The 27,564-nt window shown below is 45.6% G+C and overlaps 1 protein-coding gene across 4 annotated transcripts in view; it reads left to right on the forward strand.

Annotated features, from left to right (window-relative positions):
• ADGRB1 (adhesion G protein-coupled receptor B1) overlaps nucleotides 1-27,564 on the forward strand; it is a 215,458-nt gene that overhangs the window by 145,961 nt on the left and 41,933 nt on the right. For 3 of the 4 annotated variants that reach the window (XM_086609591.1, XM_086609592.1, XM_086609594.1), the window contains exons 19-23: nucleotides 393-488; nucleotides 6,796-6,898; nucleotides 11,637-11,787; nucleotides 17,340-17,409; nucleotides 24,635-24,701. In XM_086609591.1, the coding sequence (XP_086465717.1) occupies nucleotides 393-488; nucleotides 6,796-6,898; nucleotides 11,637-11,787; nucleotides 17,340-17,409; nucleotides 24,635-24,701 (487 nt within the window). The remainder of the gene's footprint in view (nucleotides 1-392; nucleotides 489-6,795; nucleotides 6,899-11,636; nucleotides 11,788-17,339; nucleotides 17,410-24,634; nucleotides 24,702-27,564) is intronic. The other variant, XM_086609595.1, reaches the window with a different exon arrangement.

The raw sequence follows: 27,564 nt of genomic DNA on the forward strand, positions 1-27,564 counted from the left end.
CCCATGGCAAACATGCTGTGAGCTTCATGACTCTCAGATAAACAAAAGAAAGAAAATCAAAACTGGATGAATGCCTGGGAAATCGAAATGGAGTGGCCACAGAGAATATACTGTTTGGGAATTACTGGTAACCCTTTTGGGAAAATGGATCAATCTGAGGCTCTTATTTTGTCAAGTGAATCTTCTTAGTAGGGTGGAAAGGGTAAATTCAGCTGAGAGTTGTGAATCGAGATAACTTTTTCTACCCTTTGATAGAGAAAAGAAACGAGAGTAAAAAATGAGCAAAATGCATCTTTTTTTTTTTTTTTGTTGATACTGTGACAGTGCATAGTGGCTAGTTAATTATGGCAAGTGCTCTGAGCTGAAGACTGATCATGATAACATTTATCTAGAACTCAGGTGTTTCCGTGCCTGGGGTATCATTGGATGTGCTCAAGTCCTTGTCCTCTCCTGCTTTTCCTCAGGCTGGGCAACACTGGGCAGCGCTGGTAGGTGACTTACTGGTGTCACTGGTGTCAGGATCAAGTGGAAAGTTAGGATAGAGGAGTAAAGAGCAAGAGTTCGAGCCTCACCCTCTCTTTCCTATCGGAAACAAGTTCAGGATCTGAAACCCAAGTTTAGACATGAGGTTGAATCAGTTTGGAGCATGCCAGAGTCATTTGGAATAACACGATGTGTTTTCTTCCAGGAGTGTGCACCTCAATATTTACTGTTATTGAGGACAGTAAAGTTAATTTCTTGCCCTGTTCAAAATACACTCTTTTTAATTTCTCATTCCAGCCTTTGCGTTATGCCTATGCCCAAAATGATCAGCATGAATGGGGGGGACATGTTTATGGGAGGCTGGAATGGGCATTTTTCAGCTAGCCAAGGATGGACATGCATTTCCAAGTGATCCTGAGACCAGCTATATCTTGATTAAAGGGCTCTCTATCCTAAGTCTCTTTGTGTAAATATTTGTAAAGCATGATCAAGTGATCTCTAGAATTTCTCTTTGGTGCGCTGAGTTTGTTTCATTTCTTCTCTGTAGACCATGTTTTCATGTTTTCTAAACTTCACAGCATTCCCATGGCTGAGCCCTGAGCACTCTGTGTGTCCTTTTTATTTTAGGCATAGCTGCTGGACATGAATGTACTGTCCTATTAATGGTCTCAGGAACATCATATTCAAGTCAACATTATCTCCTGGCTCTGACTTCGTTTTGCCCTAGGTGTTATATAGTCTGATAGACAACAGCTGGAGGAATGCTCAGAAGTGGGATCAGCAGTATTATTCCAGCTGTTGTTGCTAAAATACAGGAGCCATTTCAAAGTGGTCCTTTCTCACTGTGCAGAGGAGAAAATCCATGTGCCCTAGCTGCCTGGTCTTCTGTAGAGAGCACTCACCAGAGCTCAGCTGCTTCGGGGAGCTTTGGGTGGGAAATTTCCCATTCAGACCTCTGGACAAAGGCATCTGGAGCATGCATACGTAGGCTCAGCTTGAGTATGAAACACTTCTGATGAATAAGCTCGCTGAGGCTCACAATCTGGAAACTTTCCCAGAATTTTGCCCAGCTAGGATTTGTTTATACATGGGAAGCAGAAAGAAAGGGCAAGGGAGAAAGAGGGAAAGGAATATGGTAAAGAAAAGAGGGCAGAGTGAAAGGGAGGTGATCCCAGCTTTGGGCTGCATATCAGAGAGGAAATGAATTTACCCTCCTCTTCCCATTCAAAACCCCCAAATAATGGTTGCTTCTCGGTGGCACCTACTCAGCCATCGGCGTGAACGGCATGAGCTTTTTGATGCAAGCGATCGCTTCAGACACAGCCAACTTGGCACAGGCTCATGGAAAACTGGACGTCGTTTCTGTTTGACGGCCGTTGGTGGCCCTGTTGGTGGACTCGATCCAGTTCCCAGTAGACAGATGGCTGGAAAAACTCTGCTGCAGAAGGTGCATCTCTGGCCTTATTAGCAGTCTCGACACAGAGGTCCGTGACACAGTGGGCCATAGAAGTGGAGTGACCTTATTATATCTCGGCAGTGGCTGTCCTGGGTCACAGCTGGAGGCACGATCTGCGTGTGGGCCACATGCTCCACCACCCATGTGGAAAAAGAGGGGAAATTGAAAGCAAAAGATCTTCCCTCTTGAAAACTGATGTGAAAATGAAAAACTGGGGAGAAAAGGAACTTTTTTTTCCAAGGGTCAGAACGGGTGAAATGACTTAGGACTGTGTTTCTTTAAGCTTTGGTTTGTACCACTCCGTTGAAGCGGCTCCTTGACACGACGGTGTTTCGGGAGTGCCCCAGTGTGATTTCCATCTCTGAACTCGTTGCAATTCAACAGCCTCCGGAGTCAGTGACCTTTCCATAGCACGGAGATCAATGCTCCCTATCGAATAGCTCTTCCACCAGCCCATCAGCATGTGGGGCACGGCAGACCTTTCTCGGTGGTGGCAGCTGGGTGAATGCTGCATCGCCGAAATACATCACTGCGAGCTTTTCTCACTCCCTGCCCGTAGAAGCCTGAGGATTGATTTAGTGGTTGTCAATGAGCTCTCAAGGGGCTTTTAACACTTACATTAAACCCAGGAGCTCTGCCTTTGCCGGAGATGCCGAGGCACTCCGTGGCCCTGGTGGGAGGTAGTAGGAATGAGTAAGTGACTGCGTGGAGGAGGACGTGTGTACACACAGTGAGAAAGCAAGAATGACTTAGTGTTTGCGGAGGGGAAGGGAGTGTAATGGGGACAGAGAGACGGACTGCGGGGTTTTCCCACCTTCTCCATCTGTCTCGGTTTGCACAGGGCTTCCCCACACCCTGCAGGACCCAGGCCAGAGCAGAAGTTCCCTGAATGCTCCATCCCTGGAGACGTTCAAGGCCAGGTTGGACGAGGCCCTGAGCAACCTGATCTAGTTGGAGATATCCCTGTTCCTTGCAGGGGGATTGGGCTAGATGACCTTTGAAGGTCCCTTCCAGCCCTAACCATTCTATGATTCTATGAATTTGCAGTGACTTTCCCCCTGCTTCGGTGGCTAAATACAACATGTTTTAGTAAACAGGCAGAGTCCATGTATCAGCCAAGGGGTAGCAAGACAGTACCCTGGAGTAGCTCTGCCTTTGCTGGAGATCTCTCCTCTGACAAAACCCATCAAGTTCTGTGTTTTTTCCCTCTCTGGTATGAGCTCCTGACTTCTTTGGCCAGAGGGTCTGGATAGTAATGGTGATTTCTTTCTGTGGAGCATCCTGTGCTGGAGAAGAAGAGATGGATGGAAAATAAACACGCATGGCAGGAGGCCATCTTAGTGTAACGGAGAACTTGTGATTGAGCTGAAAGATAACAAGGAAATGTTTGGTAGCCATGTCAGACTACCAGGGGGGACTATGGAAGCATTACTCAGGAATGCAGGATTAAATTAGGAAGGCCAGGCTTCATCTGGATTTGAAACTGGTAAGAGATGTGAAAGGCATCAAAAAGGATTTCTGTAGGAACGTCAGCACCAAAGGACTACCCAGGAAAATTTTGGCCCACTGTTGAACGGGGCAAATAGCCTAATGTAGAAGGAAATAGAAAAGGTGAAAGCACTCAGTGCCTTTGTCACCTTCTTCTACTGGCAAGAGATCTCCTATTCACTCAAGTTCCTTTACCTAGTGGGAGAGTCTGGGGAAGAAAATACTACCCACCACTAAGGAAGAGAGAGCTGAGGACCATTTAAGTAAGCTGGACATTTCCAAGACCGAATGGGATAGAATAGAATGATCGAGGTGGTGGGGCGCTGGCTGGTATTAGTGTGGAGCCACTCTCTATCATCTGATGGCTGGAAGAAGGCAAATACTGCACCCATCTTTAAAAAGGGCAAGGAGGAGGATCCAGAGAACAACCAGCTTGTCAGCCTACTCGTAGCCCCTGGGAAGATTAAGGAGCAAGTAGTTACGAAGGTCATTTCCAGGCAAAATGATGGACAAGAAAGTGGTTTGGAATTGGCAGCACAGATTTATTGAGGGCAGCTTGTGCCTGACTGACCTGCATCCCTTTGTGATGGGATGACTGGTTGCATGGACAGTACAGATAAGTAGATGTTGTATATTTTGACGTTACCAAGGCCTTTAACACAGTCTCCCATAGCAGCTTTGTATCCAGACCAGGGAACTGTGCTCTGCAATGGTGGCTTCTGAGGTGGATTAATAGCTGAGTGGACTTCTTGCAGGCTTAAAGGGTAATGGTCAAAGGTTTGAAGCCTGATTAGGGACAGGTTAGTAGTTGCATCTGTCAGAGGTTGACACTAGGGCCAATATTGTTTAACATCTTCTTTAACAACCGGGCCAATGGGTCAAAATGCACCTTCAGCAGGTTTGTGGATGGCACCAAATTGGGAAGAGTGACTGATATGCTGGAGAGCAGCACTGCCGTTCAGAAGGACCTCAGCAAACTGGAGACACGGGCTGGAGAAATGGTACAAAAAAGACAAATGCACAGCCCTGGTACCTGGGACGGAAGAGCTGTGGGGTGCAAGATGGGCTGGCGACTGACTAACTTGATAATGCCTTCATTGGGGAGAGCCTGGAAGTTCTAGTGGAAAAGTCAAATAACTTGCAGATGTATACACAGAAAGGTCTAGAGGCACGAGCTGCAGCAAGAAAAAAAACACCGGGATATAAAGAAAAATAATCCTTCATCATGAGAGTGGTTAAGCACTGTAACAAGTCATCCAAGAGAGATGGTGGCATTTCTGTTCTTGGTGATTTTCAAAACTTGACTGGACAAGACCCTGAGAAACCTGATCTGACTTTGAAATTAGACCTTTTTTGGGCAGAGGGTTGGACTGGGAACTCAAGAAGTTTTTTCCCAACGAAAATGATTCTGATTTTGTGATTCTACAGGTTGCCAACCCACATCTCAGTCTTTGGAGGTTCAGGAATCTGAGGAACATGATGGGCTCTCTGTCCATGAAGGGAAGCATGGAGAAAGGAGAGGCTTGTTTACGGGGGGAAAAATTCTGAAGACGGCTGGATTATCTTCCCTTATATTCACATATAGACAGACAATACTTATGGTCAACTCATTTTTTTACCTTTTTTGACCAGAGGAGACTTTTGAAGTGCATGCTAATGCCAGCTGGATCATAGTGCTGCTACACAGATTTATTGCATCTCATTCCCACCAGGACAGAGTCCAAATCTCCCTTTCTATCCCCTAGAAGCTGCTGACTGGAGACTTGATGTTTTACTTCACACAATCAAAGCCTAGATAGATTGATGGCTCAGTACCTTCCAGCTACAAATGGAATAGGATCCACATGATGCACAGAATTGTATTGAGCCCAATGAAATGGGGAAATTTGGGATCAGATTAGCCATGAAAGGAACCAGAGGCTCGGTTTGCAAACAGGCAACTCAGTTTCTGGCTGAACTGGAAGTCTGAATTTTGTAGTCTGTTATGGAGTTGAGTAAGTTTCAGGGAGAACTACCTATAAATCACATTTCCAACAGACTCTGTATAAGTTCAGGCTACTTTGATCAGTGACTTTTTTATATCCAGGAAAGCTTATCCTCAACGTTCATATCTGTCTGAAGGTAGAACTCAGAAGGAAGTTAAAATCAAAGTTTTGCAGCCTTCAGAAGGTCTAAAATGCAGATTTACCCTGAGCACAACAGAGACATGCAGTAAAGTCATCCTGCCCACCTAGTCAGAAACTCAAAACTCTGCTGCCAAAGCATGACCAACTCACTCTTGCTAAAATTAGTTAATGAAATTAAATTCCCAATATAAATAGTTGATGTGCTGGAATATTTGAAATAATCCTGCATTAGCCTCCAGGGATGAGATAGTTGATTAATAGATCTATTCCTAATTTCTCTAAGCATCAGCATCTACTCTGTACTCATCTGGTATTCAGGCAGGGAGCTTGCCGAATCACTGAGATAATTCTTGTGCATGAGTGTTGGTATGGTCAGGTCCTGAGTCAATCCTTGAAGACCTGCACTTTTGCAATTCCCTTTTAATTTTATTAGGTACATAAAAGTGCCTTCAAAGAAATTTTCCTCCATAGCCAGTGGTTTGAATTAATTGTCGTGCATATCCTCAGCAGCAAGCTGGTGCTGTGCTGCATGTTGCAAATCAGAGATGCCAAATAGCTTGCTCCTGCAAGGTACTGAAGGCGACAGCTTCCTAACTTGGATCCCTAATGACCCAGACCCACAGCTACAGTTACGTTGGTGGCCTAGTTTTGTGAATTGTTAAACCTCTCCATCTGAGGGGAAAGAAAGAAAAAAAGCCACAAGTACTTCTCACTTCAGGACGGGTTGTTTGGTTAAACAAAGGGGAATGCTGAATCACAAACACTTTGTTGTGAAGGTGCATGCGTTCGTAATCTGCTTTCATCGCCAGCATGCCTGTGGCTCTTCTTATTTGGGAATTTTTCCATGTGTTGCCTGTATGTTTTCTTTAAAGCTCCTTTTCAAGTCCGCTTTCAAGTAAGCAGAGCTGAAGAAGACTTGCAGAGCTCAGTACTGTTTTAAGAGTGGCTCAGACTAGGGACCAGGCTGGCCCCTAGTTTGTTGACTCATGCTCGTAACTCCAGCATTGAAGGGGAGGATGGAGAGACCTGTGGGATGAGCACTACACCCAAGCTCTCCCCTTCCCTTTTCCCCTCATTCTTGTCTATTTAATGTACAAGATCTGCAGGAAATGGGCAATCTGTCACCCTGGTATTCTGTAGAGACTGGCTCAGTGCAACCTGCATCTGGTTGATGCTTTTCAGAGGTCACTTAATGCAAGTTGTAACAGGGTGGATCTCCCTTCCCCTCTTATCTTACTGCAGGTATATTCGCTCAGAGCGCTCCGTCATTCTTATCAACTTCTGCCTATCCATCATCTCCTCCAATGCTCTCATCCTGATCGGACAGACCCAGACCCGGAATAAGGTAGGAGATGAGTTGGGCTTTGTTTGTTTGTTTGTTTGCTTTCCCCCTGATTTAGCTCTGAAGTGATCCATTCAGGCAGCGCTTCCTCGTTTTTCCTCCATCTGTTAATTAGCGACATGTCAAAGACACGACTAAATGGCAGATTTCAATTTTCTCTCTCGCTCTCTCTTTGATAATTTGTTAGCATCCTCGGGGCTTTGATTAAAACCGATGTGATATTTTTGAATATCTGCCTAGAGTAGCTGGCACACGGCACAGTGAAGAAACATGGTTGTTTGCAAGGCTTTAACCATTTTATTTTCCAAAAATTACCAAGAAAGACAAATTGAGAAAAGCCTTTAAAAAAAAAAAAAAATCCAACATCTCAGCTTTACATTTATTTCTCCAACAACTTTTATACTCTGAGCCTGAAGCGTTTGGCAGATGTTAACAAGCACAGCCACAAAAAAAAAAACCCAAAACATTTTTTGGGGGTGGAAAGTGTTGCCAGATGTGCTGTGCATGCTGCAGAGCCGGGGGCCGTGAGGGACTCACTGCAGATCACAGCGCGACTCGAGCCGTAAAGACAAGATGTGAGCATGGGTTTTCAAGCCACGTGCACTGGTTGCACGTACATGTCTTCTCACGTTACAGACCTGGCTGGAGAGGTACGTGTTGCCTGTACGACTTTTCTCCAGCTAAAGTACTTCCAGTTTGCCCATTGGTGTCTGGCAGAACAAATCACTGCTCGTCCTTAGTGTTTTTCTGTTGTATATTTTCCCGTCTCCATGTGCTCCAATCGTCCTAACTCTTTTAAGCAGAAAAGTGAGGCAAGAAGCATTCTCCACCACTCCTGCTGCCAAAGTCACAATCAGAAGTCAAAATTTAGTTTTGAATTGACAGAAACCAGTGACCAGCCAAATTTTTCGAGCCTCTACTTTGGCAGCCAGAGCATGCTCTCACTTTTGGAATCATTTCTGTAGAGAAGCACCAAGGTTTAATGAAACACAGAGACTCATTTCTATTGAGGGACCGTCGGGTCAGGGCTAGGTTGTGTTTTAGGGAAAGCTTTACAGCTGCTCCAATCATATGTGCGTTGAGAAGTGCGGAGAGATGCAGCCAGCCAGTTCTGCTCCTATTAAACAAGTGCCTTTCCAGAAATTAACTTTGCAAAGCAGAGCTTTCTTTCATGGCCAACATGGTTTTCTCGAGGCAAGTGGAAGAGAATGGGTGGACTAAGCTCTTGCTTTCCCTGAGTGCGTTGTCTGCAACCTCAAGTATGTGCTTGGAGCTTCTTTCCCTAGAAATAAACACTGGGGGATGCTCAACATGGCAAACCAGAGTTGGACCTCCTCTTTGGTTAGTCTCCTTCACCCCAGGACAGGGGGTGGATGTCATCACCCTCTCCCACCCGCTTCAGAGCACACTTGGGAGCCCAGGTTCCCTCTTGTACTGTTTCTCACGTTACTCTGGGTGTTTGCTGTCAAAGCTGGTAGTGGGGAATTCAAAGCTCCCGGCTGCAATCGCGTGAGGCAGATTAGCTCTTTGCACATACATATGCATGAAACACCCTAAATAGAAAGGTTATTCTTGGATTTCCGCTCAGCCATCTAGTAAACAGTCTCTGGCAGGGAACAGAGAAAGAAAACTGCACAGAGGAGTGGCGAAGGAGTGTAAATTGGGAGTTTATTCACATTCAATTATTGATAATGGAGCGTCTTAAAATGTTAGCGATTGATTTATAATTGCGGTTACTTTGGGAGAATTTCTACAGTGTTAGTTTCCCTGGAAATTCCAAATTGTCCCTTGATTTCCATCCATGTAACCTCAAAGGCAGGACTCCACGCCTGGATTTGCTGAGCTTTTTGAAGGTGAAAGGCCTGGGAAAAGGCTAAAAAAATTACAGTCAGCAATAACATGATACGAAAGAAATGAATGCTGCGTGAACTGGCCATATCTCCAAGGCATGGCTACGTGCTACAAGGAAACAGATTTCTCCTCTTAAAAGAAAACAAGGTCTAACGGCCTTGACATATTGACAAGCTCTGCTAGATCCTTCTGCAGCAGCTTGGGACATCATATCCCTGTGCTTAGACTTTCCTGGAGGTATTTTTTTGTCTTTACAAGGAAGGCAAAGCCTGCAGCAGAGGTAGCAGAAGTAAATATGCACCTGCCCATCAGCTGGCCAAGTTCACAACCTGATTCCAGTTGAGACAATGGGTTTATACTGGCCCAGCTGAGATGTGCATATTTGTGTTGTGCTTCCCTCCTCTCTTCTCCTCCCCTTTCTATGAAAACTACCTGGTTGATTAAAAATACCTAGAAAACATTATCATTCTGGGGGAAAATTGGAATGCAACTGTTTTCTCTCCCCTTTGCAAACTTCTGGCAAGGAGGGCAGAACTGTGTTGGTGCAGAAGAAAAAAACAGTAAAACGAAGTGTCATGCTAAAAAAAAAATCTAAAATAACAATCTCTTAAAATGCATTCCTGAAAGCATCCTGTGTTTGTAACTGTTTTATGTAGGTTTGTAAGCTGATGAATAGCAACCACGTTTTTAGGATTCTTTTAAAATGTGAAAATTACTTGAAATTATCGTATTAAGCTGTGCTGTTTGTACCAAACCGTCATCCAGAATCCATTTATAGGCAGAATACCAAGGGGTTTGGTGTCAAATACAAATATGGAACAAAAAGACAGTTCCTGTCTCAAAGAACACACAGTCTTACTTTTATTCACAACCTCTGATAACGTCAGTTTGTGCCAGTGTACAAATCGAGAGCAACCTCATAAAATCATGATAAAAAACACTCTGTGCATGAGAGCTCTGTGTTAAAAGATGCTGGTGGATGAAAAAAGAGGAAGGTTCATTGGCTGTAAACCCAAAGTCCATGTTTCCTGATATAACTCAAAGCAGAGAAATCCTTCATTATAAACCTCCCCCTGCCTCTGCCCTGAATGTCTTAAGCCATTTTTTCATTCAGAGTCACTTTTAAAGTCTATTTGCTCTCCCTTCTCCTTGGGAGCCACTGGAGTTGCTTTCCATCATTTTCTTCTTGAGTACATTGATTCACGGTCTCCAGCTCGCAGATGGTGGAAATTAAGCACAGCTCTGGCAGAGTTAAACAGAGCGGCACCAATTTGCACCAGTGAAAGATTTGGCCTCACTGAGTTAAAAACAAAAGACGAGCTTGTCAGCTTTCCAGTCCATCTCCCTGGCACTACAGGATTGTTCTTCATAATGCATTTGCAAGTACTTTCCCCAGTTTAATTTTAAATGGCTTAAGCTCCCTGCGTTTCCCTTGTGAGATTTCCCCACCGAGTAGTAGAGCTCACCAAGCTCACCATTATGAAACTCCTTCTAATGTAGTTTCTTTTCTTTTTTTTTTTTCCCTTTCTTTTTTTTTTTCCCCGTCTGCTAGTAGTTATATGCTCTTGGACAACTACACACCACTCATGTTTGAAGTCTGTACCAGCCCCTGGCAGCCACGGTTTCACCCAGCTCTCACGGCTTAACTCTTTTACTCAGTGATCCTTCCCTGGCAATGACACCATCTAAATTGCCTTCCTCTGATTTCATTTTTAGGGCTCGGCTGCCAACAACGTGGTGCTTTGCAAACCTTTCGAGCTGAGATCAGTGCACGGCTTCCTAACTGCTCTGTCCACCTCGAAAGGATCGGGGCGATGGTTTTGGTCATTTGGAAAATAAATGTATCTTGGTGAAGCCCAGAAAGCACCAGGGTGGGATGTGGGCTCAGACTTCAGCAAAATGTTAACCGTGGGCTGTCGTGCTTTAGCCCGGCTGGCAACTAAATGCCACACAATCTCACCCCACTCCTGGGGAACGGGAAGAGAATTGTAGGGAAAAAGGGAAGGAGACACATGGGTTGAGATAAGAACAAGTTAATAATTATAATGATAATAATTAAAATAATAATGCATTAATATATATGTGCATTATGATAATAATATACACAAATAAGTGGTGCACAGTGTAATTGCTCACTACCTGGTGAGCGACACCTGTCCTTTCATGGCAAACAATCCCAAAACAGATAAGTCCTAACACTGCAATCCTGGATGAGTGAGAAGCCCGAAAAGAGAGAGAGAGAGAGAGCACTCTGAGAGCCTGAGAGGGAGAGCCCCTGGAAGAGCAAAAGCCCTTCTTTCCAGCTAACCCTCATTTTTATACTGGCCATGATGCTGCATGATATGGAATATTTCATTGGCCAGTTTAGCCCTGAATCCTGAGTTTAAGTTCAAATCATAAGGGGAGTTGTGGACCCTTTGTCCCGGTGGTGCTCCCCCCTATCCTGTTGTGCTCCTGCACACTGGCAAGAGCACAGCTGAAAAGTCCTTGATGGCTCAGCACCAACTATAAACGTCAGTGCACTGTCAACATTCTTCTTATAACAAATCCTATACTAAATCCAAAACACAGAGCTCTTCTAACTGCTAAAAATTAAAACTAACTCTGTCCCAGCTGAAACTGGGATATGGGGCTTATCTCAGAGCTCATGCTAAGAGCAGCAGATTTCCATGCAGTACTTAAATTTGAAGCAAATGCTTTGGTCCTTTGCTAAGTCGAAGCTCGTGGGGAAGACTGCCTCCTCCTAAAATGTCTTTTCATGTCCTGATCTCCATGACCTTGCCTTCCAGTTCCCAGTTTGGAAGCATCTCCCTGCGCCTTCTGCTCTCCTATGCACTGCTCTCTCCGCCTGCCACTCCTCTCACGTGTCCTCCTTTCCTCCTCTCTCCAGGTGATATGCACGCTGGTGGCGGCTTTCTTGCACTTCTTCTTCCTCTCCTCTTTCTGCTGGGTGCTGACCGAGGCTTGGCAGTCCTACATGGCCGTGACGGGCCGGTTACGGAACCGCATCATCCGCAAGCGCTTCTTGTGTCTCGGATGGGGTGAGGATCCTGGGTCTGTGGAGAAGTTCCCCCATGGTTTTGGGGAAGAGCTGGCCCCCTCGCTGGGATGCAGAGCAGAGAGGGTCCAGGCTACAAGAGGGACTGATGCTCTGCAGAAGGCTTGGCAGAGGGTGCTTGCAACCCTTTTGGGGTTGTCAAGAAGGTTAAAAATAGCATGAGCAAGAGCTATAAGTCCTGCCTGCTGCCCAGTGCACCCTAGGGTCACGCAAAATAAATGAGTCAAGTGACGCTGAGTTTTCAAAGGATGTGCTGCGGGTAGTTTCTCCTGGGTTTGGGTCTCGTTCTTGCTTTATAGAATCATAGAATCATAGAATGGTTAGAGTTGGAAGGGACCTCAAAGACCATCCAGTTCCAACCTCCCTGCCATGGGCAGGGACACCCTCCACTACACCAGGTTGCTCAAAGCTTCATCCAACCTGGCCTTGAACACTTCCAGGGATGGGGCAGCCACAGCTTCTTTGGGCAACCTGGTCCAGTGCCTCGCCACCCTCAGAGGGAAGAATTTCTTCCCATAGATCTCATCGAAGTCTCCCCTCTTTCAGTTTAAAGCCATTGCCCCTTGTCCTGTCACTATCTACCCTTTCTCGTTTTCTCTCTCGCTGCCTCCTTCCATGTGCAACCCCGGAGTGAAGCAAGCTCTGAAATCCCGTCTCCATGGCAGCAGGGACTTTTGTAGACAAATAAACTGTGAGACTGGTGCAGATGCTTGTAACTAATTTTCCTCCCTCTGCCTTTTCCGTATGTTTAATTTATTAGCCTTAAATGATGCATTCTGTAGTAGAAAACAAACACAAACCCATAACCTGGGCTTTCAAAGCAATAACAAGTGTGCGTTTGAAAGGAGCAACTGAACAAAAAGTTGCTCAAAAGCAAGCAGGCAAAAAAGAGAGAAAGGAAGAGAGAAAACGTCGTGCATCTGAGCTGTATTAGTGTCTCGTTTTACTACTGAAGTCTAGCATTTCACCCCAGGCAAGATATTTCTGATGCTTACGAAGCGCCCTGATGTGATTTATTCTGGCACATCAAGAGCCATCCTCGTTCCACCACCTGCATCCCTTTAAGTTTTCACTCCTAGCTTCTGCTTATGAAAGAAAACAAATTGTGGTATTAAAATATAGTGGTTTGTGTGCAGTAGGAGTGTAGCCACATATGTGCAAAGCACAGGCTGCGTGAACCTCTGTGTGTTCAGATTAGACACAAACCCTCTATGACTCAGGGAACATCAGGGATATCGAAGGCAACAGACTAATAGCTTTTCAAGGTAATAAAAAGAGATTTTTTCTGGTTTGTAAAAGCTGGAACAGATGGGTGTGTTAGCCAAGGGAATTTTGGATGAGCAACATTCACATTTGTAGTCTGTACAGATTTAAAAAAAAACAAAAAAAAACAAAAAAAAACACCCAACATGTGTAGAAGCATAATTTGCACTGCTAGTAAAATGCAGCCATCTCTGAGCTAGGAAGCAGTGGCTGATAAATGATGCATAATAACCATTTGGAATAGGTTAGGACAAGAAATGAAGAACACTCTTGCCTATTAAGGCAGCAAGGGAATTTCTGATATTTAGCATCCTGCTAGACTTCAGCTGCAGAGCTGGGATTAATGGCACTTCTAAGAGGGAAGAGGCCGAAAATATGTTTTAAAGAGCGTAATCTGAAATAATTAGCACGATTCACTTTGTCATGGGCTGATTCTCCCCTTTTTCTCCCTTTGCATATTAGCGTTTCTCTGAGCCCTTGTTCTAGACATCTTTGCCAAGTTCTCAGCTGCTGTCAGCTGTAGCTCATTGAAGCTACAGTGCTTTCCATCAGCAGTGAGGTTTATTCCCTGGGTTTTTTTTGTTCTTCTCCTGAGTATGCAACTTTGCCTTTCCAGAAAAGAGATTTTAGCAATTAGAGGGTTTTTATTATTATTATTTAGAACAGATAGACAAACTGTTCCGTAGAAACAATTCAGTCATCATATTTAGCCCCAGTAAAGAAGAAATAATTTTGTCAGTCTTTTTACGGCCATGTCATAGTTTCCACAACTGGATTTTTAATGCTGTTATAGCTCAAGCTCTGAGTGGGTCTTCAGTTGTTCGTAACAGTTGGTAACTATTGGCAAACAGCCTTTTCTAGTGGGACATGATGAACACATGACCTGATTCCCCTCTGACCTGGCAGTACAAAACTCTTCAAAACAGGTTTCTGATGCATTTATTTGGAATTGTGAATGTAATGTTCATTTTCTGCAGAAAGCCCCCACAATCTGGTCAGTGACTACATCACATGGGTGACTGCCTAGAAGGCTGATACAAACCACAACCAGTATATGAAACGAACCAGTTAGGAGTAACTTTCTTTCAAACAATCAAAAAATTCATTAAAAGTTTTGATTATTTTTTTTCAGTCTAATCACATCTAACTGTGATTAGACCATGAACAGCTATCCCAAGGCAGAGGAGTACAGCACTCCACATTATTACAGCCACTTCTCTTTGGCTTAGCTACCATGGCATAGCCACCATCTTTAGTAGATGCTGCTTGTACAGATCCATTTCCAGCACAAGCTGAGGCTCCTGCCCAGGCTTGGTACGAGCCAGTCCCTGTGAGCTGATGAGTTCACAGCCTGAGTCTGTATTTCTGCATAATTATCACGTCTAAGAGAAGCACTTTGCGAAGAACAAGTTGCTATTTTTGGCAGAGTCTTAGCCAACTTTCCTCTTTCACAGGGCTTCTTACATCAAGCTATACTCCTGAAAATGTCCTTTCACATGTGATTTCTTAGAATCATAGAATCATAGAATCATAGAATCATAGAATGGTTAGGGCTGGAAGGGACCTTCAAAGGTCATCTAGTCCAACCCCCCTGCAACAAACAGGGATATCTCCAACTAGATCAGGTTGCTCAGGGCCTCGTCCAACCTGGCCTTGAATGTCTCCAGGGATGGAGCATCCACCACCTCTCTGGGCAACCTGTTCCAGTGTTCTACCACTCTCATGGTAAAAAATTTTTTCCTAATATCCAATCTGAACCTACCTCCCTCTATTTTAAAACCATTACCCCTTGTCCTATCACAACAGGCCCTCCTGAACAGCCTCTCCCCATCTTTCCTGTAGGCCCCCTTGAGGTACTGGAAGACCGCTATCAGGTCACCCCGGAGCCTCCTCTTCTCCAGGCTGAACAGCCCCAACTCCTTCAGCCTGTCCTCATAGGAAAGGTGCTCCAGCCCTCTTATCATCTTCGTGTCCCTTCTTGCTGTGCTTGCCATGGGATGCCATGCTGGTGGCATTGTAGTGAATACAGCACCCAGGATACATCCAGATGTGGTGCAAAGAAAGCTCGATGAGAGAAGCAATAACCAGTTAAGAAAAAAAAAAAAGAAAAGAAAAGAAAAAAAAAGAATCATAGAACTAGAGAATGGTTTGAGTTGGAAGGGACCTTGATGATCATCTACTCCCAACCCCCCTGCCATGGGCGGGAACGCCCTCCACTACACCAGGTTGCTCAAAGCTCCATCCAACCTGACCTTGAACACTTCCAGGGATGGGGCATCCACTTCTCTGGGCAACCTGGTCCAGTGCCTCACTACCCTCAGAGAGAAGAATTTTTTTCCTTAGATCTAATCTAAATCTCTCCTCTTTCAGTTTAAATCCATTCCCTCTTGTCCTGTCACTACATGTCCTTGTCAAAAGTCCCTCTCCAGGTTTCTTGTAGGCCCACTTTAAGGACTGGGGGTGAAGACTGCTTGAAGGTCTCCCCAGAGCCTTCACTTCTGCAGGCTTAACAACCCTAACTCCATCAGTCTGTCTTCATAGGAGAGGTGCTCCATCCCTCTCATCATCTTTGTGGCCCTCCTCTCAATTCATTCCAATGGATCCATGTCCTTCTTAAGTTGAGGGCCCCAGGGCTGAAAAGAAAAAAAAAAAAAAGATGACTTTTAAATCCAATTCTTGTTGGTTTGGGATGGATCCAATGTGAGCTTTGCTTGGAAATCACCTATGGGAAGAGAAACACTTCCCTTTACTCTCAAATGCTGTAGATTCCAGCCAACTTGTCCTTATACCTCACAGCTGGCTGCAGACCTTCACTATTAATCAATCTTATGATGATTTGTATTTGCTGAGCGACCACCTTGCCAGCAGGGTTAGTCTTTGGATGCTGTGTCTCCACATCCCTTTGATCTACAGCGTCTTCTGCAGTCACCTGCTGTGACCTCTACAGCACACGAATTAGGGTCTTGTCAAGAAGCACTAATCCTAGCTGGCTACTGATCCTGCTAATTCTTAATGGGATTTGCCCATCTTTAGCATTGAGACAGCTTAATTCATCATGTCACAAGGAGGAGGGCTATAAAAAGCCACATGGACACCTCCATAGCTGAAGAACCCGATGTTGCTAGCTGCTATCCAGTCATTTCTTTAGGGAAAGGAGAGAGCTGGACTTGGCCTAGTGAACCAGAAAAGTACCCAATCTCCTCCGTAGATCGTTGAGCAGTTTATCGTGGCAGGGATAAGAAGGATCAGAAGGCTATTAGCAAGATGTAGTGTCTTTTGCTAGTTCTGATTGTGCCTAGGTGTTCAAGGACCCAACAGTTTCAGAACTTTTTATGAGTTTTACACCAATAACCAGCAGGTTGCACAATAACCAGTAAGTTTTCTTTATATTCCTTTCTCTAGTTTTATGGGAGCTCCTGGCAGTAAGATGAAGGCCATAACTTCACCCCCCTTATGCACATGAAATGATATCCCGTGCTGGCATTGTTAGCTCATGACCTTCTGAAGATAAATTATACTTTGTACATTGTGGTGTCCCAGCCACAGACTAACTCACTCATCCTTTGCAACGCTTGTAATGAAGTGCATCTTCTTGAGGGCAGCTGATTTCTCTTAGTTTATTCCCCTTTTGGGCAAAAAAATGAAGCAGGTCTCTGGCAAGAGAAGAAGTATCTTGGTTTGCAGAAAGACCTGATGTTCTGATGCTCTTTTCCACTGTTGTTCAGAGTCATCTGCTGTGTTATATATAGATCATGGCTCAGCACTTAGGGAACCCGTTTGGGATAGGGAGAACTCAGTTTCCATTTCCTTTTCTGTCTCATTTGGGGTGAGATTTGAACCTGATTGTCATACAGCATGTTAAGAGCAAACATAGCCTTTAGTGTCCTCCTTGCCAGCTCCTTTGAGCTGGGTTGTGGCTGAATATTCCCTCTTCAGGAGACACCCTTAGACATTCCTGGCCAGCCTGTGTACTTAAGAACGAAATAAATATATTTTATGCATCTGCATGTACTGCCAGTCTCTGCACAACTGCTGAGACCACAGCAGGGTGTGAGCTGATTACAGCTGATGGCATTGACTTCGTTAGCAGAGGTAACAAGGGTTGATGCTTTTGGCTCTGAAGGTCCTGAATTCAGTCTCTGCCAAAGACCCAGGCTGGGACAGATGGTGCTAGAATAACACTGGGAAGAATGGGGTATATTATGTGGCTGAGTGGGAGAAGAGCTGCACGTATGCTTAAATGACCAATTTTCTCTTGTTTCATTTCCGTAGGGCTCCCTGCCTTGGTGGTTGCCATTTCCGTGGGATTTACTAAAGCCAAGGGGTATGGCACCGTGAACTAGTGAGTAAAAGAGCTCTTCCTTTTTCTTTCTGTCTCCTTTTCCATCGTTTTTGTCAAAATCCAGGCACTGACCTGCAGGAGCCAGGCTAAATTCTAATGTGCAGCCCATGGCAGAGGGAAGCAGGGATGGTGGGAGAGGAAGGAACCATCCTGCCTCCTCAAGCCATCAGCTGGCCGGGGTGGACTGTGTATTCCTTTAAAAATGAGTTCATAGGGACCACTTCAATTTAACTGTTGCATATATGACATCACTTCGATCTAAGTACCTCTTACTTAGAGGTTTATTTAATTTATTTTTTAGAGGGAAATGTGGAATATTTAACATTTAGGATGTTAAAAAATCAAAAATATATTTTTTGTTCATCTATTCAGTGGTTTGCTTGATTGATTCCAGGTTTTCAAAATAGTTCAGCTCGATTTTAGGCACCAGAATGAGCATGAGTTTTTCAAACCAAGGTTTTGAAAGCAATTTGAATTTGCCTGTTTTCCGAATTCCACAGGATTTGCCTTTAGGAAACTTTTATTTACATGTAATAGGGGAAGGAAGGCAGGGTAGAAATAACAGAATAAGGCTATGCAGAGGTGAAAAAAAAACATAAAGGCAAGGCTGGAATCACTCAGAGCTGAGCATTAGTACAACTTTTTAAAAAAAGAAGGTGTTATTTTTTCACTGTCTGTGAAAAAGACAGCTTAGAAATTTTATGATAGTAGTAGGCAAAGGTTGATATTTCATGTAGCAATAAATCAAGCCCTTCCCTACTGCAGCCCATGATTATCCGGAGCCTTCCTGGCCAGCGGTTTGCATCCCGCATGAATGATGTTTAAGACAAGCTGGAGCTGTGGACAGCAACAGATGAGGGTTCGATAGGTCTGCTGCGAAAATGTCCTGTGGAATCCTTGCTTCTTCTCAGTTCCCACCATATTCTGCACACCCATGACCAAATGGTCCAGGGTTTGCGTTTTTGATTGCAGAAGAGTATTAAAACAGCACAGCAGCATTCTCCGTTTGCTCTGCAGTCCGAATTACTACCATCTAGATTACTGTACGATACAGAGGGCTCAGGGAGGTGGGCTTGTTGAATGCAAATCCATAGATACAATTCCTGAAGCTTTTCTGGCATCAGGATGCAGTGGCTGTAAATGTCCTGATGTGCCTGCCCCAGCTCGGGTGACTTGGTTTCGGTGTGTCATGGTGGAGAGGAATCCAGTGCTTGTTGTGTGACTCAAAAGAGGACAACACACAGCCTGGCTTTCAGAAGCTCCACTGAGATCCCAAACACCCTTTAGGTTTTCTATGGGTCTGCTGTTTCTGACACTTTACTCCATGCAAGTCCACGAGAACAATGCATAATGAACAAGCATCAGGGGAATGGGAGAGAGGTCTTAAATATTTCTACTTCCTTTCCTGTTTATAGACTGGTGGGAATTGGTGCAAAAAGCTTGGTAGCTCCTTCCCCTTTCATGCTGAAGGGCGACCACAGAGTTTTGCGGTCAACATTGACTGCACAAAAGAGCCTTTTGGAGGAACATGCAGAAAAGCACACCCTGTTTCACTGCCCTGGGCTGCTGCGTGCCAACATCTCCCCGCCCCAGAGCAAAGCCCTCCCAGACTGCAGCCAAAAGGGTGTCAACTCATAACAAAACCTGCTGGACTCCTGCTTTGCTCTCAGATTTTCACACCAGCGAGGTGGCCAACAGTCTACGTTGACTTTCCATCATTCCCAGGCGATGCTTAACCACACCAGCTCTCCTCCTTTTGCTGCTAATCCCCTGACTCCTTTCAGCCCCAAAGACTCTGTGGCTCCTTGCATCCAAGGGCTGGATGCTGCCTGCCTCCATTCCCAGCAGGCTGGCTGCAGGAGCTGCAACCCAAGTGACACCGTTTCCTAGCTCTGCTCTCAGGGTGCTTGTCACCAAAGTAGCAGAGGGCCTTCAGCACTCCAGCAAGTCCAGTTTGGCCCTCCTTTCATCTCCCTTCCACGCTGCAGCCCTATACATGGTAAAGCTGGTGAGTCCCAGCAAAGTCATGAGAGGAACAATGGTTCCTCTCAACCACAGAGAGTCCATCAGACATTCGTAACGCTGCCATCTTGTTGCTATTCCTGCTGTTGGCTTTACCAAGAGCTGGAACTAAACAGAGCTTATTTGAAGTCACCCACTCAAGCCAGCATCTCTGTCCCAAGCAGCGTAGATGTCCCCATGGATGCTGGTTAAGCAGTCCCTGCTCTGCTTCCATGCAGCAAGGGGCAAGTGGCTGCAACGCTGCTGTGCCGGGTGGGTGGCATGGTGAGTTCATGAGCCATGATGCTGAGTGTAAAATGGTGCTGAGCATTGCTGTAACGAGAGTTACGTTTGCACATTGGTCCGTTTTAAAACGTGAAACAAATATTGATGTGGACCACGCTAGGCAGGGTACCCCAACAGGCTGCAGTGCATTTGTGCTTGTCCTGTTTTCCTGCTCAAAAGGTGTAAAAGCTCTCTGACATTTATGTATGAGGAGGCCCTTGGTTTTACCTCTTCCCTACAGCAAAATCAACGTTACATAGCAGTGATTTCAGAGCTGAACTCAAAAACTCGTGATTGTTCAGACCTAGATTTAACACTGTCTAATGCCAAAGGCATATAAACAGAATATAGACTTGGATCAAGGATTGTCCCAGGATGTTTGTTGGTTTCTGGCCATTGCAGAAATGTGTCAGGTCGTTGCAAAGCTTGGAGCTAGAGCTCAGGAGCTGCTTTAGCTTTGTCTCTAGTTAGTACGGGCATTTCAAATGGACAGTGGCAGACTTTCAGCGTGCTATGTTTCCATCGTGCAGAAGGAAGCAAAGACATTAGCCACAACACTTCCCACCCTGTGAAGCCAGGGAGAAGAGCTGACATGATAAACCATAAGGGACTTCACAGTGCCTTTCAAAGCTTCTTCTAACTCTGCAATTTCTGGATGCTAAGAGCAGTGAATTAGCACCTCTTGGTTTTCTTGTGGAGATGGGCATTAGGACAAACCAGGGCTCTGGTATTTAGTTGAGCGTAGGATTTGACACTCAACATCAGTTTTTCTCTCGTCCCACTCACAGTGGTAAAAAACCCTTGACATGCATCTATGGGACACGGTCATGAGAGCGTTTTGGGGACAGTTGCAGCTGTTGAAGGCATTGCAGCACTAATCTTGGTGTTACGGACTCCCAGGGCAAAGCTGGTGGAAGAGACAGTGTGTGAAATGCATAACATGTCTCTGTGTCACAATGACTGAAACTGTTCATCTGCAGGGTACACCAAGGTGACCAACTCCAGTAGAGCAAGTTAAGGGAGAAACCTCCAACAGAGTGGTCTACCTGGGGCCTAAGTAAGATTTCACACAGCTTTGTCCTGTCTTCTTTTTTGTACATGGGATGAAGCTATTCTGTAACGATAAAAATCCAACTGAGCAACAGTATGGAGGCCTGTCCCATCAAGACATGTTAGCAGCTGAAGGATTGGCCGTGTCTCCAAGCTGTGATGCTGAGAGATCAGAGACAGTACTAAGTGTGGGATGGTTATAGATAATATTTAATATTTAGCTGGCCAGACTGGACCACTAAGTGGTAAGATGAGAAGGGAGAGAGAGATTCAAATCAAAAATTGAATATGTGCTGCAGGATTTGGACTGTGTCTTTGTTGATTCCCCAGCAACTGTTCACTCAGAGGCCTTTATTGCTTGGGACACTTCTTCTGGAGTGCTGTGAACTCTCCACCTATAATGAGAGGAGGAGGACACAAGGGGATTTTTACTTTTTCTTATGTGAACAGCATTTGAAAGAAGATTTTTTAGTTGTTTGGAAAGCTTCTGGGGTAGGATTCAGGCTGTACTTCCAGTTTCAAAGAAAGTCTTAGAGATAATGGAGGTCTAGAGGACTCACCACTGCTCACCTCCTTGTATTAGACTGAATACCTGAATAATAACTCTCCTTTTAGCTGGTGCTCCAGGGACTGACTCTGGGCTTTTAAAGCTTGACAAACTGCCTCCTAAAGCTGAACTGAGTAATTGAGGTTGTGCTACTGGTAGCTGGGAACTCATATCCTTCCACACAAGAGAGTCTACAAAAAGTTTTCGGAGAGCAGTGCCAGGACACAGCAAATTTCCAGGAGTCCTTGTGTGTCATTGAATTAGGGCTTCTGTCACTCAGATATCTCAGTAGCTTCTATCTTAATCTCCAAATTAACACTGGTGAGACAGCCTTGATTCCCAGCTGTCGTCTTAGTTATGCAAACACGTTGGCTGTTGCACTGGGCTGCTTAATTTTGCACATGATCGAGGTGAGACCTATTGCCAGCAGAGCTGTACGGTGTAGTCAGGAAGGTCTCAGTGGAAGTCAGCTCTTCATAGGACCGAGACAAAAGCCATCTGTCTCACATGGCAAAGGGTCAGACGTTTTGCAAAGAGGTCTTCGGCGTTGAACGCAAGAACTGCTGTCAACTGGGGAAGCGTTGCTTGGAAGTAGTAGTCAGGAGCTGCTGAGCATTGTTAGACCTCTCCCTTCCAGTGATAATTTCATTTAAAAGATCTGTGATTTAAAAGATCTTATCCCTTGGGAACCTCTTAGCGAAGTGAAAGCATTTCTGCACCTTGTAGACACAAGGCTGAAAGTGTCTCCACCAGACTAATGTATTGCTGGAGTTTGCTGTCAGTTCCTCTTCTTGGATATCACTTCACCCTTTCCCTTCCCTTGCTGCCAGCCACCACCTCTGATAGCCTTGGAAATGCTTTGATGAAGCGCTGTGGCAGGGAGGTCAGGCAGTCAGAAGGGATAATGACCAGTCCTTGGTGATGTGGGAACTCGCCTTCGGAAAGCCCGATGCTCGCAGGGGAAGAGGGGCTGCCAGGGATGTGAACAGGAATGAGAGCCTTCGTCACACCAAGTCCTCATCGCTGATTGGAATGCAGGACTGTCAACTCCTTTCTTCAGCTGAGCCGTTGGTTGGAAGAGACCTTGGGAAAAATGGTCTCAAAATTAGGATGGAGCGTTGGAGAGAAAGATCTGGGCAAGGACTGGGATTTGGGAGCCCTTCTGGTTCCCCCTGCCTTCTCGTTGCATTTAAGGAGACCTCAAGTTATTACAGCTCTCCAAATTCTTATTCCCTCCTTCCCCAGCTGATTATTTGTTTTATTATTACATCTGCTCAGACAGTTTCTGACAGAGCAACTTGCTATCAGGAAGAAATCAGAATTGATTAAATTAACACATTGCAGGTTTAATTTAGAAATAAATAAGATGCAGGCCTCAGAGAAAAACAGAATGTCCTGCTCTCAGTTTTCAATTCGAAATACTTTTTTTTTTTTTGTCTTTTCCCAAATGTTCTGTGTTTTAGGGTGAAAAATTAACTCTTTTTTTTTTGCAAGACAGAACTGATACAAAAACATATGAAGCTGATCAACAAAATTGAAATGTTTCCAGGAAGGCTTTGTTTCCTGGGAGACTCTGAAAGGCAGCATCGGTTTGCTGCAGAATGAAACCATGTTGCTGAGAGCACAGGCACATACGTAACGGAATTCCTGCAGGGTTAGTTGGGTTAAGAGCTTTGAGAAAGTCCTCGCTCTATTGTGGTTGCCTGCTCTTATCCTGTGGAAAAGGCACGGTAGTTTACTGCTAAAACAGGATTACTTCCTTGCACATTTTCTGCAGGGTACCGCGATGCCAAAGCATGCCAACTTTCCATGGGGTTGCTGACACAGTGTAAATTTGCCTCCTCTCTTGCCCTGAAGTTGAATCATAGAATCATAGAATGGTTAGGATTGGAAGGGACCTTAAAGATCATCTAGTTCCAGCCCCCCTGCCATGGGCAGGGAAACCCTCCACTACACCAGGTTGCCCAAAGCCTCATCCAACCTGGCCTTGAACACTGCCAGGGATGGGGCATCCACAACTTCTCTGGGCCGTACCCGTTGATGTGCTCACGCTCTGAATTGCTGAATTCCCCACAAAATGGAAATTTCAGCTCTGGTGCCACTGTAACTGTTCATGACTGTCGCAGGGTCGCAGTTTGGTTGAGGTGGGAAGGGATCTTTGGAGGCTGTCTGGTCCAACTAGAGTTGGCTGCCCAGGACCATGCCCAGACCGCTTTTCAGTATCTCCAGGGCTGGAGACTCCACAACCCTTCTGCTCAGCCTATGTCAGTGCTCGGCCACCCTCACAGTGAAAAAGCTTTTCCTTCTTGACTTTATGGTCAAACCTGGAAATCCATGTTGGCTATCCAGAGACACCTCATGATGCTCAGCTGTGAGGATGGGAGAGGGATGAGAATTCCCCTACCTCTCTTTGGTTGTTTTTTTTACACCAGGTTTGTCAATATGGGGATGTCAGTGTGCAGTGAGATCTGCATGTGAATGTAGAGTGCAGTGGGAGCATCGTGGGGACACCTGGAGCATATTCATACTGTTTACATGAGAGATGGGTTTCATCTCCCCAGTGATGTCTCCATCTGGGTTAGGTGCACTGCTTACTTGAATGGTGAAGATCTGGTCCAGGCAGTCAATGGAGTTCATGATGTGATTCGTGTGATTGAATGTAGATGGCTCATCGTGGACTCTTTTGGTTGGATCTCTGCTGACAAGAAGTGCCATCAAGAGTGACTGACTCTGTGATTGGCACCAATAAGGCAGACGTGAGCACTTAATCAGAAGAGCTCCCCCAGTTTGTGTAGGCACCAGGCAGTTTAGGAGCCTAAATTCCACATGTGGTCAGTGGAGAATGGAGAAGTAGTTCTCAGGTTATGTGGTGTGAGGGAGAAGGAACAAGCTGGTTTCCAGAAGAGGCACCACACGACTCATGTTCAGCTCATTCCTTAAGAGCATCCACTTAGGGAGTGCTGTGAATTCCCACCTTGCCTACTTTCACCCTTCCTACTCTTTTGCCTGAGTGAGTAGGACAAGAGCATCATCTCTCCAGCAAACTGATGCATCTACTTCCCACGACCTGGTCTGAAACAGAGCAGCTGTCATTAATTTTGCATGCATTCCTCTGTTGACAATCAAATGCCATTCTGCAGGCAGACCCCCAGGCACACGAGCCTTTATGCAAGTTCAGGAGAAATGGGAAGCAAGACTTGTTTGCTGTAAAGTCTGAGACTTTTTTTTGCCATGGGGTATCACCTCCCAAGATGAACTCTGCAGGCAAAGAGAAGCAGCAAACACGTGCCTGCCAGTGATGCTAGCCACTGGGTAACTTTCTTTTCTCTCTTCGTTTTCCAGCTGCTGGCTGTCGTTAGAGGGAGGTCTTCTCTATGCCTTCGTGGGACCGGCGGCTGCTGTCGTTTTGGTATTTAAGCTTGGCTGAAAGCTACTTGCTTTTTTTTTTTTTTTCTTCCCTTTATCTTATAGCACTTTCCTTGTTCTTTCAACCCAAGAATGCCCCTCTTTATTGCCACTCATGTTTTGAATAGCTTTCTCCTTCGGGAATAAAGAGCCAAGAATTAGAAGCCAGCAATCTGGGATGGGTTTGATTCTGAAATATAATATATGTCAGCTCTCAGCCTTCCACCTCTGTCCTCTCTGGAGTCCCCTAGACATCTGATTAATGCTTTACTTTGTTTCTGCCCTATCTGGATGGAAGTGCAGGATGATGGTGGAAAATTCTGACATTAACTCCTTCAGAAACTGCTGTTACTGATTGCTTTCAGACCAGGCTGTGCCTCCACAGCCAGCATTTATTCCTGGTCTGTCCCAGATGGCCAGTGCATGTGACCAGCTTCCTTGTTTGTAGGTGATACGGAAGTCTTCAAATCAGTGCCGAGGGAATTCCTTTGTGACCTTAAAAATGTTGTGTTTGCTTCTGTTTCAAAGATGTGGCATGGTTAAAGTGGACATTCCTAAACTCTGTCCCACCAGCTCATGCATAGTGGGAGTCTGTTCCACTGTCACCTCACCCTTTGCTCCAACACAGCACCAAAGCCAGTCTTGGCCAGTTGTTACTTGAGTTGAAGGTGTCACTCAGGGGATGACATACCTTTCGTCAAGCTTCCCTGCTGTTGAAGCCTCACTGACCATGAGAAATCTTGACTGTCAAGGTTCAAAGAACTTGAGAACTGCTGGTCCTCAAGGAAATCCCTCCTGCAGCCATTTCAGACAGGTTTAATGCCATCTTTGAGCCCCCACATGTGACAGTCTGCAGTTTCTCTCCAGCCTAGTGTTTTATCCAGTGAGGAGCTGGATGTCCTCTAAGGCTCAAGTGCCCTGGAGGGTCTCACAGGAATGGGATTGTTGACACTCTCAATTTCTTTTTCAGATCAGGCTTTTGTTTCATACAGTGCCTGGGGGGGTTAACATCCCCACAGCAGGACCAGGCTTATGGGAGAAGAACTACACAAAAGCTCTTGCTGCCTCTATTCTCACTGCTGTCGCTGCACATCAAACCACCTCGGTGCCATCGTTTCATCCTGACGGCAAAGAGACAAGCCAGCAGTTGCCCTCCTTACAACAAAGCAAAGATTGCATCAGTCAGGGTTTGTCCTCAGCGTAGGGCTGCGACACGTGGTTGAGCCTCTGAAGGCTCAGATAGCCGTCAGCAAAGAGTGGGGCTAAGCAGATGTTCATGCCAGGCAGTCATTAGATCTCTGTGGGCACGTGATAGCTGGATTTCCCTCAGTAACGTAGCTGGTGGGGGTCAGGGTCTTCTTTATAGGTGAGATAATTGACAGTAGCATGAAGTGGCTTAGCGCTTCCAGATGAAGTAGCTCTTTGCCCCGGTGATGTGAGAGCCAATAGCTCTCGCTCAGTGGTTTCATAGATTCATAGATTTCTAGGTTGGAAAAGACCTTAGAGATCATCGAGTCCAACCGTCCCTAATCCCCATTAAACCATATCGCTAAGTAGATCATCCACCCTATTCTTAAACACATCCAGGGATGGGGACTCAACCACCTCCCTGGGCAGCCTGTTCCAGTGGCTGACAACCCTTTCAGAGAAGAAATACTTCCTAACATCCAACCTGAATCTCCCCTGACTAAGCTTATACCCATTTCCTCTTGTCCTATCACCCAACACTAAGGTAAAGAGCCCTTCCCCCACCTCCCCACAATCCCTTCTCCAGTATTTGTAGGCTGTAATCAGGTCTCCCCTCAGCCTCCTCTTCTCCAGGCTATACAGCCCCAACTCCCTCAGCCACTTCTCATAAGTTTTATTTTCCAGCCCCTTGACCAGTTTAGTCGCCCTTCTTTGGACTCGCTTCAGGAGCTCAATATCTCTCTTAAAGCGAGGGGCCCAAAACTGGACACAATATTCCAGGTGCGGCCTCACCAGTGCCGAGTACAGGGGCAGGATCACTTCCCTGCTCCTGCTGGTCACACTATTCTTGATACACGCCAGTATCCCATTGGCCTTTTTGGCCACCTGGGCACACTGCTGGCTCATATCAAGCCGGTAGTCAACCAACACCAATGCTCAATAGACAGCAGCAATGAGGAGGGAGCATTCGTAGTGCCCAGGGAAGGGGGAGTCAATCTGCTGCCTCAAGCCATCCTGCTTTTGTTGTGTCAACAGCAAGGAAGTAATCCTTCAGCTTTCCTGAGCTTTTCTGAAGTTTGCGAAAAACACGTGAGCCTGCTTCCGTTTGACATCCCTCTTTTCGCTCAGTGCGAAAGCTGGAAATGGAGATGTCCTTACGGAGGGGTGAACATCTGCAAAAAAATGGTTCATACAGCTAATCTTGGGAAGTGGTGACTCATCCCTGGGGGTGTTTCTCTCTATTCAATCCCTCGAGAGAGAGCCTACACACCTAGTTTAGACTACCTGACTCATTGCTGGCTAGAGAGAGAAGTGAATGCTGCTCGAGTTGGTGTATATCCTGAGGAGCTTGAGGAAGGAGAAGGAAAAGCATTGAAAGCCTTTTATAAATGGGAACCTGGGAAAAAGAAAAGCTCAATAAGTTGCCCAATTTCACACTGTGACCTTTAGGAGAGAGAGAAGTTGAACACACAGTTCTCAAGCGTGCACTGTCCACGAGACTGGACAGCTCTCTGTTCTCTGCGTGCTTTGTCCTGATTTCAGGTTGACTGCGGCGGCGACGGAGGGACATTCCACCTGGCTCAGCATGAGGACAGTCAGGTTCTTGTAGGTCTGCACAGGGGCCATGCAGCTGTGCTGCTCTCAGGACAGGTTTGCTCCAGAGACAATACAGCTGCTGT

Source organism: Tauraco erythrolophus, chromosome 3 (assembly GCF_009769465.1).
Source record: "Tauraco erythrolophus isolate bTauEry1 chromosome 3, bTauEry1.pri, whole genome shotgun sequence".
NCBI classification, from domain to species: Eukaryota; Metazoa; Chordata; class Aves; order Musophagiformes; family Musophagidae; genus Tauraco; species Tauraco erythrolophus.